The 16,397-nt window shown below is 49.6% G+C and overlaps 1 protein-coding gene across 3 annotated transcripts in view; it reads right to left on the bottom strand.

Annotated features, from left to right (window-relative positions):
- The window catches only part of NKAIN4 (sodium/potassium transporting ATPase interacting 4), a gene marked incomplete at its 3' end in the record, with an annotated part of 113,994 nt that overhangs the window by 45,860 nt on the left and 51,737 nt on the right, over positions 1-16,397 (bottom strand). For all 3 annotated transcript variants that reach the window (XM_079980028.1, XM_079980027.1, XM_079980026.1), the window contains exon 3: positions 12,659-12,739. In XM_079980028.1, coding sequence (XP_079836154.1) covers positions 12,659-12,739 — 81 coding nt within the window. The remainder of the gene's footprint in view (positions 1-12,658; positions 12,740-16,397) is intronic.

Here is a 16,397-nt window from a genome sequence, read left to right as displayed (position 1 = left end):
TGACCGAATCTGGGGTTGCGGTGCTCATCTCGCTTTATTGGCCAAGGGAGCCAGCGTACAGCTTCCAGGTCATGTGGCCAGCATGACTAAACCTCTTCTGGTGAACCAGAGCAGCGCACAGAAATGCCGTTTACCTTCCTGCTAGAGCGGTACCTATTTATCTACTTGCACTTTGACACGCTTTTGAACTGCTAGGTGGGCAGGAGCAGGGACCGAGCAACGGGAGCTCACCCCATCACGGGGATTCAAACCGCCAACCTTCTGATCAGCAAGTCTTAGGCTCTGTGGTTTAACCCACAGCATCCCATTAGCTTTTCCTTGGATGCCCCTATTTCCCTTGGAGAAATGTTGGTGGGTATGATGTTCTGCACTACAACTCTCATCTGCTGGCTGGGGCTGATGGGTGCATTAGTCCAAAATAACTGGAGGGCACCAGGTTGGGGAAGTTTGGGCCCTCTCTTTCAGAAGGCCCTCCCTGCCTTCAGCATCACAAACATTGAATTTCTGCTCGTTTCAGGTGCTTCCAGTTTCCCAGCATGGAAGTATTGGTGGGAGAGAAAGCTTACAGTATCTCTCAGCTTGCAAAAGGATTTCTTAACCAGAGCAATGAGGTACAGTTAACATCTCTTAACTCAATGCAGCTTAAAGAACCAAACACCTTTTCACTCCGGGCGGCAGATAAATAATGCGCCCTGCAAGTACCCCGGCCAGATTACTTTTATATTGCAGATAAAGCTGCGATCATTTAATTGTCTTGCCTCTTCCTCGTGCCGCTCATGAATGTCCCTCTGCAATTGGCAGAGGCAGCTGAATCAATCACTCCAAGCCCAAGACTCAATGCTCCCCATAATCCAATGAGTTTAATCCATTTAAAGGCTGGCATCTCCAAAAAGTGTTTCCAAGGAAAAACAATAAATTTCACTTACACCTTGCAGTGGGGACTGTGAAGGGGAAGGGATGGATACTGTTTTGTCTAGGTCAGGGGATGTTTTACAACCTGAGGGATGCATTTCCTTATGGGCAAGTGGTGGTGGGACACCAAAGACAGGTCAGAGGATGAAGCAGAGGCAGAATGGTTGGATGCTGAACAAGCAACAGGCTTGAGTGAGAGAGAGGAAGCAGGGGCAGGAAGCCCTGCGGATACAGGACAAGTGGCTGAGGAGGAGGGGACAGAGGCTGCATCAACTTCACAGAAGCCTGCTAGTCCTGCTGTCAGGGCCGTCTTACCCATAGGTGCTAGAGGGTGGGGCACCCAGGCACTAGGCTCTCAGGGGCACCAGGCCGAGAGTCCAGGGCCCGAGAGTTGAGTCAAGGGAAGAGCCCACACATCGGTCGGAGCACTGCGACGGGCTCTTCTGCTGTGGCTGGCTCTGTGCTGCGAGTTTGGGGGCGGCCAAGCCAGTGAGACACTGAGGTGGATGGCCAGCTTTGCCCTCCAGACACCTGGGATTAGGCATCGGGGGGGGGGCGCTGGGTGGATCTTTGCACCCCGGCACCACATATGCTTAAGACAGCCCTGCCTGCTGTACTCAGCTCCCCTCCTTGCTTATCTCCAACGGCATGGAGGGCCTTGCATGTAGCAGAACAAAGAGCACAGAAGACCCCTCCTCAATGGAGCTGAAGTCTGCTTAGAAAACATCTGGCCAATGAGATGTAGAGGGAAGTGGGAGGCACAGGTCATCAGTTCTGGCAACTACTTTACTGGGAACCAGCCTTGCCCAGAGGTTTCTCTGTTTGTATTTAGTTTCCTTGAAGAAAGAACCAACTTCACTGCTCATCTCTGAGTCTCCATGCTGACCTGCAGCTGAGCCAGCCCTGACATACACACACAAACACATCTCTGTCCTCCACCAAGGTGAGCAAGAGGCGTTATCAGAGTTTAAGCACACAGTCCAGCCAGGTAGGAACATCCAATGGGCCTGGCATGGGGAGAATCCAGTGGAGGGATGCATTTGGCATCCGGGTCTGGGGTTCCCCACCCCTCCTAAGTGGCACTCACATCTCTGCATTTTGCACGTGCCTAAAGCAACTTCGGGTGGCGCTGTGGGTTAAACCACAGAGCCTAGGACTTGCTGATCAGAAGGTAGGTGGCTCAAATCCCCATGATGGGGTGAGCTCCCGTTGCTCAGTCCCTGCTCCTGCTAACCTAGCAGTTTGAAAGCACGTCAAAGTGCAAGTAGATAAATAGGTACCACTCCAGTGGGAAGGTAAACGGTGTTTCTGTGTGCTGCTCTGGTTTGCCAGAAGCGGCTTAGTCATGCTGGCCACATGACCTGGAAGCTGTACGCCAGCTCCCACGGCCAATAAAGCGAGATGAGCACCTCAACCCCAGAGTCGGTCACGACTGGACCTAATGGTCAGGGGTCCCTTTACCTTTTTAAAACAACTTCATAGATGTTGTTCCCACAGCAGCCACCCCGGTGCTTCAGGGAAGCCAACATGCAGGACTTGAACCCAGCCCAAAGGAGAGGTCCATTAAGAGTAGGAAGGGCAGAAATGTTTTAAATAAATAAACAACACCTGAGCCCCCCCCCCAATTTGTTTCCATTTGCTCTATGATTCTGCAATCTTCAGAACCATTCTGGCCCCAAATTATTTTAATGAACTATTACAAGCATTTCCCTGCTTTGAGTCAGATGTTTTCTCAGTGCCCTAAGGCTAATATACTCTTTTGACCAGGATCTTTGGCTGCAACTCTCCGGGGGACACCTGCACTGATGGAGAGTAATAGGCGAAAGCACTCAAGGCAAATAGCTTATTGACCTCTGTCAGTAAAGAAAGCATTATCTGGGAGACTAGCGGGACCATCCTCAAGTTCCCCTTTGCAATCTTCCCACCTTAGCTTTCTTTTCTCCTACTTGGACACTGCCACCTTCAACCCACCTGAAGTTTCATTAGCACGGGGAACTCTTGCGCAAGCAAGCTTTCCCCCGTTCATTTCAACGGAGGGAGCAGATCTGAACTTCCATGCACACGAGGCATCTACAAGCCCCAGCTCCCTCCACTGAAGTGAATGGGAGAGCCATTTCCAAGATGGAAAACCCAGAAACCCAGCTGCCTTCCGTGGAGACAATACAGAGCTAGAAGCATCAATGGGTCTGACTTCTAGATGTTGTAGACAAGTCATCAGCCAGGGCATGAAGGCAATAGTCCTCTCTTGCAGTTGCTCGCCAGTAAATGTAACTCAGTGGTCCACTGTCCCTCAGCTTGGAGGTTTCTCCTTTTCCATCACCATGGAAGGACCTGAACATTGCAATGACTACCAGCAACAGCTTTCTAGGGTCTTAGACAGCAGCCTTCCTCATCCCAACCTGGAGATGCCTGGGATTGATCTGGGACCTACTGTATGCAAGGCTAAGGGATTCTCCCATCCCCTGAGTTAGTCTTGCAGCACCCTCTCCAACGACAACTTCATTTGACATTCAGAGAGGAGTTTGTGAGGGAACCACACGACTCATGTCTTGAATGCAGAGGCAAGGTTGGAGGGGGAGGAGAGGAAAGCAGACCAAGAATGCATATCTGTAAGATTATGAAAATAATATGCAATTTTCTTTATTGTCATCCATGCATACCATTAGCCATGCAGCACACACATAATCCCCATTCCAAACACACACACACACACAAACGTGCGCGCGCCTTGCGTTTCTTTTTTGGGTGGGTCTAAGAGCAGCTGGGCTCCTGTACTCGCTACTTCCTTCGTTCCCTTTCATTAATTACCAGAGAATAGCCCTCCAGATGAATTGAGTCCAGCCAGGCAAGTCCTGGGAGAGCTCGACGGTTGAATAATTTTGCATGTTTTAAGGCGGGGAAATTTATTATCAGCTAAAAAAGTGGAGACTGTCATTTTTTATCTCCCAGTGGCATGAGCGGCTGTGTCTCTCTGAGCTGGCAAGGGGATAGCTTTTATTCTGGCCTGAAGCTCTCACCGGTTGCATGTGTTGGAGGCACAGCAAACACGGGGGTGCGGGCAAATGAGTTTCCAGGGCCGGATTTTAGGCAAAAAACAGGTTCAGGGGGTGAGTGTGGTTGTGGATATGGTGTTGCTATTGAGTCGTGGAATAAAAGGACGATAGAGGTCTCTGTTCAGCTTTTCCCCAAAAGAACCCATTACTTGAACATGATATGTCTAATCTGTACTTTATGAAGCCTTCATATAAGCACATAACCTCCAACATTTCTCTAATGAAAATAGGGACATCCTACTCCATCATAATAATTTTACTATTTATACCCTGCCCATCTGGCTGGGTTGCCCCAGCCACTCTGGACAGCTTCCAACATATATAAAAACATGATAAAACATTATTTTAAAACTTTCCTAAAAAGGGCTGCCTTCAGATGGCTCAGGGGTCAGATAACTCCATACCCTCCAACATTTCTCTGATGAAAATAGGGATGTCCTAAGGAAAATTGGGACATTCTGGGATGAAATCAGTAACTGGGACAGCTTCTGCAGATCAGGGACTGGCTCTGGAAAATAGGGGCACTTGGAGGGTCTGTAAGCAACTGCAAAGGCTGTGACTTGGGCCTGTGACACCCTCATATCCTGTCTAAAACAGTGACTTCCATGGAAGCTACACTGTAGTTTGTAACAGAGCTATAGTCCCCAGCACCCTCAACCAGCTACAATTCACATGATTCTTTAGGGGAAGCCGTGTCTGTCAAAGTGGCATAAAGGTAAAGGTAAAGGTACCCCTGCCCGTACGGGCCAGTCTTGACAGACTCTGGGGTTGTGCGCCCATCTCACTTAAGAGGCCAGGGGCCAGCGCTGTCCGGAGACACTTCCGGGTCACGTGGCCAGCGTGACATCACTGCTCTGGCGAGCCAGAGCCGCACACGGAAACGCCATTTACCTTCCTGCTGATAAGCGGTCCCTATTTATCTACTTGCACCCGGAGGTGCTTTCGAACTGCTAGGTTGGCAGGCACTGGGACCGAGCAGCGGGAGTGCACCCCGCCGCAGGGATTCGAACCGCCGACCTTTCGATCGGCAAGCCCTAGGCGCTGAGGCTTTAACCCACAGCGCCACCTGCGTCCCGTGTCAAAGTGGCATAAGAGTGCTTTAAATGTTTGGTGAGGATGTGATTTTAGTTACAGCCTAGGAAGATAAGATTGATGGGTGTGGCGGCGAAGGATTAGCATCCCTTTGGTGCTTTAAATTGCACACACACACACACACACACACACACACCATCCCCCCAGTTCTGATGTTTTAGGGCCATAGCTCAGTGGCAGAGCTGCCGTTTCACATGCAAAATGGCCCCACATTGAATCCCTGCCATCTCTGGGTTGGGCTAGGGGAGACCCCTGCCAGAAACCCTGGGTCATTGACAGTCATTGTTGACAACGCAGGGCTATATGAACCAATTGTATGACTATCACTGGGGACTCGTCTACATTTGACAGCACTGATATGCTGGCACCAGGTGCAAGATGGGTCCAGCTAGAGGGTCTAAGGACTGAAGGCACCTTCAGGAGCTGCTAGGATTTGGCAGATGGTTTTTGGACCTGGGTGCAGTTGCCCTATGTGGCAAGGCACCAAAATGCCACATTCCCTGGCAGACAAAGGGCAAACGAAGCGTCATGCTCAATGGGAGTGCTGCTCTAGCAAAGGGTTACCAGAAGTCCTCGGATTTGCAAATCTGTCCCCGGACAAATTCCGTCCCCGGAATGTCCCCAGATTTGCAAATCTGTCCCCAGGAAATGTGGCAGCGGCAGCCTCAGGAGCCCGGAGTCAGCCTGGTAGAGCAGTTGGCTCTGACTGGCTTCAGGAGCTGCTCGCTGCGGTGGCGCCCGCCATTTTCCCTCAACGGAAGTCCCCATATGATGTGTCTTGTGCACAACAAATCATTTTGGGACTTCCGATGAGGAAAAATGGTGGGCTCCACGGCAGCGAGCAGCTCCTGAAGCCAGCCAGAGCCAACTGCGCTATCAGGCTGGTTCTGGGCTGCTGATTGCCACTGCCGCTGTCATTGCCACTGCCAAAGGGGAACCAGGGACGTCCAGCAGTACACATCTCCTGCCCCCTGCCCCCTTTGTTTTGACTGATCGGGGGACGCTCGGGAGCAACAGGCGGGCAGCGCGCCATTTCCCAGTTTTTTTAAAAAACTCTGCGCATTTATGTTTCACAGGGTGTGAAAGAAGGGCTTTTCACCTTTATACAATATGCATGTGTGCTTGGGCTCAGGGTCTTTTCCCTCATCATTCCCACTACTGTGGTACCTCGGGTTACAGACGCTTCAGGTTACAGACTCCGCTAACCCAGAAATAGTACCCCAGGTTAAGAACTTTGCTTCAGGAGGAGAACAGAAATCGTGCTCCAGTGGTGTGGCAGCAGCAGGAGGCCCCATTAGCTAACGTGGTGCTTCAGGTTAAGAACAGTTTCAGGTTAAGAACGGACCTCCGGGACGAATTAAGTACTTAACCCGAGATACCACTGTACTGACTCCCTGTTGCTACTCAGCTTCCCCCCCCCCAAAAAAAAGTGTCCCTGGATTCATTGAAAAAAAATCTGGTAACCATACTCTAGCATCACAGAAGGACCCTGAATTAGATCACATGGCTTGTCCATAAGTCTGCAGCGATCTAGTAGGGAACAGCACAATGCTCGGCTCCATTCTGCAAAAAGGACCAGCTCACTGCTTGCCTTTTATGTTATCTGCTCTTTCCTGCCAGGATGGGCAAACCATCAAAAAGATTCATACTACTTTGCTGTCTTTCTGCCGTCAAAATGTACATAGAAGGCTCTTAGTGGCAGGGATCAATGGAATAGAAAGATCAGAATGTATGCTAATGGTGCCGTGAGGAAAACCAAAACACTGTCTTATGTATCGACAGCATGTCTGGAAACCACAGCTGTGTTCGCCTCCATCTCGTCTTCAGCTGTTTGAGGAAATGCGCTTTTTTGAGACAGCTCTGCTCAAATGCTCGCAGTGCCCTCGAAACCTACGTCATCAAGACCTTTGGGGAGATGTCGGTGGCAGGGAAAAGAAAGGATCTATTAATATGCCAGCCAACCTGTCCATTCTTCTGCCGTCCACCTAGCAAAGTTTTGGCAGACAAGATTTTGCTCCCCGCTCCCGTCTCCTTTGGAGATATAACATCTGCAGAAGGGATGACAGGACTCAGAAAGAACATTTCCAAATGTCATCCTGTCCCCCCTGCGAGCAAAGGGGAAAGGCAGTGAGAGGACTCTTGGACCAAAATAACTCAACTAGGCGAGCGTAGGAGTGAGAGTAGCTAAAGCCAATCGGCTTAACCTTGCCTGGTTTTAGAAGGCTGCAGCCGAATCAGGAGAAATGCTGAATAAACTAGAAGTTTGGAGAAGAGAGCTCATGCGGTGTACAGTGGAGCCTCAGGTTATGTTGCCTCCAGCTTACGTCATCCTTGGCTTGAGACCAGCACAAACCCAGAAGTACAGTGGTACCTCGGGTTAAGTACTTAATTCGTCCCGTTCTTAACCTGAAACTGTTCTTAACCTGAAGCACCACTTTAGCTAATGGGGCCTCCTGCTGCTGCCACACCGCTGGAGCACGATTTCTGTTCTCATCCTGAAGCAAAGTTCTTAACCTGAGGTACTATTTCTGGGTTAGTGGAGTCTGTAACCTGAAGCGTATGTAACCCGAGGTACCACTGTACTGGAATGGGTTACTTCCTGGTTTGCACCATTCGCGTATGCGCAGAAGAGCTAAATCGTGTGCGCGTATGCGCAGAAGCAACATTTTGGGCTGTGTCATTTTTGGGTTGCGGCAGATCCCTGCCATAACCCGAGATTCCACTGTAATTGTTAAGAGTGTTGGACTATGACCTGGGAGGTGAGGGTTCGAATCCCCACTCAGCCATGGAGTTCACTGGGTGAGCTTGGGCCAGTTTCTGCTTTTCAGCCTATCCTGCCTCGCATGGCTGTTGTGAAGATAAAACAGGGAGGAAGAGAATCCTTTCTTACCCTTGCGTGGCTAATTCAACAATGGGTTCCTCCATTAGATTTTAATCCTTGAGGAATCAAGGAATTAAGAGGTTTTTGGTTGTTGTTTTTAAAGGATTCTTTAGATGTGATTCCTTGCATCGCAGGGATTGGACTAGATGCTTCCAACCATACAGTACCAGACCCTTCAAATGTCCCTATTTTCCAGGGACGTCCCTGATTTAGAGAAGCCATCCATGTTTCTTATTTAATCATGGAATGTCCCACTTTTCCCGTACCCCTGCCCGTACGGGCCAGTCTTGACAGACTCTGGGGTTGTGCGCCCATCTCACTCAAGAGGCCGAGGGTCAGCGCTGTCCGGAGACACTTCCAGGTCACGTGGCCAGCGTGACAAAGCTGCATCTGGCGAGCCAGCGCAGCACACGGAAATGCCGTTTACCTTCCCGCCAGTAAGCGGTCCCCATTTATCTACTTGCACCCGGAGGTGCTTTTGAACTGCTAGGTTGGCAGGCGCTGGGACCGAGCAGAGGGAGCGCACCCCGCCGCGGGGATTCGAACCGCCGACCTTTCGATCGGCAAGCCCTAGGCGCTGAGGCTTTTACCCACAGCGCCACCCGCATCCCTTCCACTTTTCCTTAGGATGTCCCTATTTTCATTGGAGAAATGTTGGAGGGTATGGAGTTATCCGACCCCTGAGCAGCCTGAAGGCAATCCCAGTTAGGGAAGGTTTGTTGTTCTTTTTTTTTTTTAAAAAAAAATGTTTAATGCTTTATTATGTTTTTGTATATGTTGGAAGCCACCTAGGGTGGCAGGGGCAACCCAGTAAGATGTGTGGGGTAAGGTAAAGGTAAAGGTACCCCTGCCCGTACGGGCCAGTCTTGACAGACTCTGGGGTTGTGCGCCCATCTCACTTAAGAGGCCAGGGGCCAGCGCTGTCCGGAGACACTTCTGGGTCACGTGGCCAGCGTGACATCGCTGCTCTGGCAAGCCAGAGCCGCACACGGAAACGCCGTTTACCTTCCCGCTGGTAAGCGGTCCCTATTTATCTACTTGCACCCGGAGGTGCTTTCGAACTGCTAGGTTGGCAGGTGCTGGGACCGAGCAGCAGGAGCACACCCCGCCGCAGGGATTCGAACCGCCGACCTTTCGATCGGCAAGTCCTAGGCACTGAGGCTTTAACCCACAGCGCCACCTGCGTCCCTATGTGTGGGGTATAAATAGTAAAATTATCATCACAGAATAGTACGTCCCTATTTTCATCAGATAAAACAGCCTCGGCCCTGTATACCCGAAGGAGTGTCTCCACCCCCATCATCCAGGCCGGACACTGACGTCCAGCTCCGAGGGCCTTCTGGCAGTTCCCTCATTGGGAGAAGTGAAGCTACAGGGAACCAGGCAAAGGGCCTTCTCAGTAGTGGCGCCTGCCCTGTGGAACGCCCTCCCATCAGATGTCAAGGAAATAAACAACTAAATAAGCAGAGTGGTTGGGGAAACCCAGCCGGGTGGGGTATAAATTTATTAATAATAATAATAATAATAATAATAATAATAATAATAATAATAATGTTGGAGGGTTCACAGTACTGTGATTTTATGGACAACAAATCAGAAAACTGCCATACCCAAAAAACATGGGGGAGGCTCTCCCAAAGAAGCAATTATGGAGGTTTACTCTCCCCCTACCCTCACTGCCAGCTTTGTAGTAGATATTTATGAAACCAATTAAAGCAATTTGAACTCCAGCTCCTCCCCTCCTAAAACACACACCTTTCTCTCCACCTGGCTGATCACCAGTCTGCAGACTCACATGGGCAGCCGTTACCACCAGCTGCCAGTTGACTATCTCCATTCTTTCCACCTCGCTGCACCTCCTTGCATTCTGTCACTACAAATTAACTGGCCGCTGAGACAGCCAAGCTACTTTGTCAGAAATTAAATGTAAAGGAGCAGGGGGTGTGTGAGGAGGAGAGCAAGGAGGGTTCGGAATGCATTTGCCTTAAACATCTAATCCCCAGGAGATCAGAAGGGAAGGCAGAAAAAATTCTTCCTTTTTAGAGACTTAAAGGTAAAGGTACCCCTGCCCGTACGGGCCAGTCTTGACAGACTCTGGGGTTGTGCGCCCATCTCACTCAAGAGGCCAGGGGCCAGCGCTGTCTGGAGACACTTCCGGGTCACGTGGCCAGCGTGACATCGCTGCTCTGGCGAGCCAGAGCCGCACACGGAAACGCCGTTTACCTTCCCGCTGGTAAGCGGTCCCTATTTATCTACTTGCACCCGGAGGTGCTTTCGAACTGCTAGGTTGGCAGGCGCTGGGACCGAGCAGCGGGAGCGCACCCCGCCGCAGGGATTCGAACCGCCGACCTTTCGATCGGCAAGCCCTAGGCGCTGAGGCTTTAACCCACAGCGCCACCTGCGTCCCACGTTTTAGAGACTTAGAGCAGAGCAAAAGGAAGCCTCTCTCTCTCTCTCTCTCTCTCTCTCTCTCTCTCTCTCCAGGGGTTGAGAGTTCACCAGCTGCCTATGTAGACCAAACTAGGGTTGCGGCAGGGATGCGGGTGGCGCTGTGGGTTAAACCACAGAGCCTAGGACTTGCCGATCAGAAGGTCGGCGGTTCGAATCCCCGTGATGGGGTGAGCTCCCGTTGCTCGGTCCCCGCTCCTGCCAACCTAGCAGTTCAAAAGCTCCTCAAAGTGCAAGTAGATAAATAGGTACCACTCCGGTGGGAAGGTAAACGGTGTTTCCGTGAGCTGCTCTGGTTCGCCAGAAGCGGCTTAGTCATCCTGGCCACATGACTCGGAAGCTGTATGCTGGCTCCCTTGACCAATAAAGCGAGATGAGAGCCGCAACCCCAGAGTCGGTCACGACTGGACCTAATAATGGTCAGGGGTCCCTTTACCTTTATCTTTAGGGTTCCGGCAGGTGGGTGAGTGGGGTTTGGGTCACATGTGAATGAAAGGTGGAGCACACCACATTTCATTAAAAAGAAAGAGAATAGGAAGAACAGGAAACCTATTGAAGCATATTGACCCCAAGGTCTGCCTTCTTCCAGATGGCACCAGACTCAAACCTTCTTCATCATATCTTTCCCCTTCCGAAGATCATAAACACCCTCAATGAAATACAATTCCCAGGGTTCTTTGGGGGAAGCCATGACAGCACCATTAGTATTATGCAGATTTCTTTTTCATGCCTGTCACTCCTCCACAGGCGAGTACAATATTGTGGAGACAGACCTGCAAGTATCTGAGTGCATCTCCTCGAAGACATTCCCAAATATTCTCTTTCTGCTTGTCCCCAAAAGAGTTTCTAAGGCATGTGCCTTTAGATCTGCAAACCTACATGGAGACTGCTTAAATGTACAACAGGAACATGCCACATTTTATGCAGGGTGACCTGCCATTATTTTTTATTGATTATAGAAAAGTGTAAACTGTTTAAAAAAATATTGGCTGATGTTTAATTTTACTGTTTACTATTAAATTCTAATGAATTATTGAATATTGATTTATTTGAGATAAGTTGTTTATTTTAAAGTTATTGTGACTTCTCATATCAGATCAGGTTGTTATTATTAATGTTTGATGTTTTATTATGCTTTAATATGTGTCGGACGTCGCCCAGAGTGGCTGGGGCTATCCCACCATGCCTCTAGAATTTAGCTACAAGCTGTTTTCCAATACAGAGAGCCAGTGTGGTGTAGTGGTTAAGAGCAGTAGTCTCGTAATCTGGGGAACCGGGTTCGCCTCTCCGCTCCTCCACATGCAGCTGCTGGGTGACCTTGGGCCAGTCACACTTCTTTGAAGTCTCTCAGCCCCACTTACCTCACAGAGTGTTTGTTGTGGGGGAGGAAGGGAAAGGAGAATGTTAGCCGCTTTGAGACTCCTGAAGGGGAGTGAAAGGTGGGATATCAAATCCAAACTCTTCTTCTTCTTCTTCTACTGGTAGGTCCTTAAACAGTAAATTCTTATCATCATCAGATAGAGCTGTTCCTCCTAGGTAAGCTTAGTCCGAAGATGACTGCTGCTGAAACAACATCTGAGTCTCTAGCACAGCTCTCTGGAGCTGTCCAGGGTACTGTTGTAACCTTGGCTCAACTACATACTGTTGAGGCCATTGCCCCAAACACAACACATTTCACTCATGTCAAGCAACAGCACAGAAAGGCAGGAACCACAAGCAAAACCTCGCTAGGGCCCGCAGCCCAAATTTGCTACAAATCTAAGTCATTGGAGTGTGCAGGATGGAATAACGCATATTCTAAGTGCAACTATAACGTTCCCCTCCAAATCTGGAATTTTACAAGTGCTTAAAGGGAATGAAAGGGGTAGAGGGACATGTAAGGGCAACAGAAACCCAAATAGCAGTGTTATATCTGCATTGAAAGTGTTGAGGAAATTAATTTTCCACCCAAATCGTGCTAGGAGCCTGCAATGATTGATAGCCTTTTTTGGAGAGGCATTAAAGCACTGAATTGGATTCAGTTTATGGAAGAGTAATCTAATCCCCTCTGGCCCTCCCCTTTTCATTCTACCCTTAATCTGAAAGTGTGCAGGCGGCGTTTTGTCCGACAAGACCCTCTCGGGCCACACTTTGATGTGAATGCTCCCCTCCCCTCTGCTCGTGTGTTTGTGTGTCTCCATCCCACACCCTCTTCTCAATCCTCTTGGCATTTCTCTGTCCCTTCCTTCCCTTGGACAGTTTCTGGCTGCGTTCAGACGCCAGCCTTGCTCACCTTCGAAAGTCCGCCAACCTCCAAATAAAAGCAGATGATGAAGATGTTCCAAGTGACCCAGATGGCTGTCCAGATGGCGTACTGGGTGGAGAAAGAGAAAGAAGTCAAAGTTGCAGAAGAGGAAAAAGCAAAACGAGCACAAGCTCTCCAAAGCTGGCACTGCAGATGCAGAACATTCAACGCCATGGTCTGAACAGCAACAAAGTCAGAGCCCTCTGTGCTTCTGGTGGCCTGATGGATTTCAACTAAGAACAAAGACTTAGCATTGGGTAGCAACAATGGCCCCCCTGGGTGCTGCTGCAAAGGGCAGTTCACAGCAGTGAGTGTGAGAGGAGCTCTTAATTAGAGAGGCCATGTCATTATGTTATTCTAACCCATCCATTTCAAAGCAAAAGAAGCACAATGCAAATATATGTGTGTGTGTGGGGGGGTATAATCAATTACATATCATTTGAGGTCTGAAAGTAACAGCAGCAGTGAATACTGATCATATTTGCTGGACTGATTTCCATTCCGGACTTGGGACAAGTCAAGAAACGCTGGCAATTTCTACCCCCATTTCTGCTTCCGCCAGAATTTTCCGACATCCTTAGTGTACATCTGGAACCCCCTGGATTCCAAATCAGGTCACTATAGTGACCTTCTTTCACCCTCGTCCCGTACTGATGGTGCTCCATCGCAGCCTGTCCTTCAGCTATAGACCAGAGGGTGAATCAACCGATGTGTTCATTGTGTCCAGAGATAAACTCTGTGCTTGTTTGTAGCCTTGCGGCAATAGATTGGCTGGCAATCCTCGCTTGCCAAGATCATTGATGGTGGACTTTATCACTTGAGCAATGATGCCGGTCAATGAGGAATCTCCCTCTTCATTAACTGGCAGTGATAAACCCAGGCTTGGGTGGGAGACAGGTGGCGGAGAGAGGGTTTTAAAAATATACAAATCATCTGTCAGGCAGAAAAGCCTCCTTGATATAGATTTCCAGAAGCCACGAGGAGCACCTGAGGCTTCAAAGACAGTAAATAGCATGGACCGATTCCAGAAAGGAGGTTTCCAACACCACCAAAATGAAACAGAGCATCTCAGAGAACTGAGGGGAAGATGCCTTTCATTTTGGTGGGCAAGGAAAACTTTCTGCCTGGCTCTGACTCGCCAAGTCAGGAACATTTAGCTCCACAGCTATTTGGAGCTGAGCAATGGCACCAAAGTGCCAGCCTTCCATCACAGAATGCAAAAGCCAGCGTTGGTGAGGCACGATTGGTCACCTTAATGAAAGACATTTGCACAGAGCAGCACGCTTCAAACTGGCAATTAGGGCAGTGGCTGCTCTTCCCATTAACAGCGCAGTAATTTAATTTATATCCAAAAGGCTGTGTAATAAAGTGAAGCGGCCTGATTAAAATAAATTATGCACACTCTGTTGGAAGCAGCAAGTGAAAGGGCAGATCTATTGATAATCGGAGCTGCCCCGCTGTCAGCCGGCGGCCAAAGTCTTGTGACGCATATGCGCACTGTATCTAGGAAAGATCCAAACTGGTTATGGGCCCATGAAGAGAACTATGTGCACTACTATCAAGGTCAGTGTGACACAGAAACCCATTGTACGTGTGTGTGTGTGTGTGTGTGTGTGTGTGTGTGTACACTGCAGGATGACATACCTGCTCCCTTCCCCCTCCAACCCCACCCCACCCCTAACCATCCGCCATACCTTTACACTTCAGCACCCCGCTTCCCCCTCTCCGAACTCACCACTAACCTTAACCTTGCCAACCCACCCATTGCACCTCACCCAAACTGTTCTCGCTCCCTCTGTACATGCATTGACAGTGGTGAATGGGGGAGAAATAAGTTTCTTTCTTCCTTCATTTTCCCCCTGCTCCCCGCTGCTGGCAGCACTGTGGAATGCTGCCCTTCGGTCCTCAGTGTGGGAATGTTCTGGGGTGCAGGAGAGGATATATTGACTAATTATATCCTTATCCAACTTGTGCTAACAAGTTCCCAAAATATCAGCAGAGTTTATAGACATTCCCCTTTAAGTTCGCAACGGTAACGCTTGCACAGGTTCGCTAGAACCTCTATAATAATTACTCTGGTAATTTCCCCTTTCGTTCCCTCCTAAAATACAAGACACGACACAGTCTTTATAAAAGTATAAAAGAGTTTACTCATGTTCTGTTCACAATATGATCCCAGAAGGCAGACAGCTTTAAAAAGGTTACATAAATTTAGAATCTATCTTGTAGCAAGATAGTCCTTATCTCCTCTCTTGGCTGGGAGCCAAGAGAGCATCCTTAGATGTTTCCTCATCGAAGGAAGATGGCAGAGAGAGAGGCAAGAGAGAGATATGGCTGCCTGCCCTGTGCTTTTATCATTACCTGCACAGGTGAGGCCACACCCACCTCTGGTCACATGCGGAGGAAGTCCGTCCCCAGGAAGTTTACCTGCTTGCTGGACAGACATCCCTCCCCATGTTCTAACATGTACACGCTAGGAATGTTGTCATTGACTGCTCCTGTGTTTACATCCCACACTCAGGACATATGATAAAATGAATTTATCACCCAATTAACCAAGTAGTAGTTTAATGGCAAATAGGGACCTGGGAGCTGAACCCTGGGATGTATTCAAGGTAGCGCTGAGGACAAGGTTCCGTCAGTGCAAGGATTTCTTCTTGTACAACAGAACACCCCCCCCCCCGTCTCCTTCTCCTAAATCTGTTCTGGGTTTTCCCCAACCCTCCAGAGCACATTTTGTGGGAGATTGCAGTCAAACGTAACTATTCATGAGTGCTAGTTAGCAGCGGTGTAGCTAACTGCTCAGGCATCTGGGGTGGTAGCTACACCCTGCATGTGTGCCCCATGCCCGCAGGGCAAGGCACTCTGGGTGGAGTCTGCATGGAGTCTGCCTGCCACCTCCCCCTCAGCTGCAGTGCCTGCAGGTGCCCAAGCCACTGTGTCACTCTTAGGAGAGACGCATGGCTCAGGTGTGCTGCAGGCCCCAATGTAAGTGCTGACCCCTGGGTAAGTGGTGCCCAATGCACTCCACTCCCCCCACCCCAGCTAAGCTGCTGCTAGTTAGTGCATGAAAGTGTTAAGATCAGAGAGGGCTCTTCCTAGACACAGCTAGGTCACTTAGGAAGCTAGGTCTGTGTCAGGGAACTGCCATCGGAGCTTAGGGTGGTGGAGAGGCTCTCTGATGCTGGGAGACCCTCGGATGCGGAGGAGGGAACCAGCAGGAGGGGAGGCGGAGGAGACAGAGTCAGAGATGAGGCTCAGAGACGCTTCAAGCGAGACCAGTGGTGAGAGCTCAGGACCTCCTCTTGGAACGCCCACTCTGCGCAGAAAGCTGTCACGCAGGGAATCAAGGAGGAGACTTTCTGTCAAAGAACTTTTATGCTGGAGGAAGTTTAGGAAACGCCCACTGACGGATTCTGCCAGTGATTAAGGCAGCCATGCACTCATGGCTGTCCAGTTAGGAAAAGTTTGAAACTAACTACAAAACTGGGAGCGTTTTAGCGCTTACGCACAAGCAACCCCTTATCCCATTACAGTCTGTAAGGGAGGAAGTGAAGCTGCTTCTATTTCCTTTCCCTCACTTTCTCAGCACCAGGTAACCTACCAGGATGGGTGTGCCTAAACTTGCTCCAAGTTCAGACCGTATGTTTGAAACTATAAGCTGTATTTTGCACCCAAGGGTTATCTACCTGTGCTTTCCTTGCTGCTACATGGAATAATGCATGAA

Source organism: Podarcis cretensis, assembly GCF_951804945.1.
Source record: "Podarcis cretensis genome assembly, chromosome: 6".
NCBI lineage: Eukaryota > Metazoa > Chordata > Lepidosauria > Squamata > Lacertidae > Podarcis > Podarcis cretensis.
This window is presented reverse-complemented; position numbering and strand designations above follow the sequence as displayed.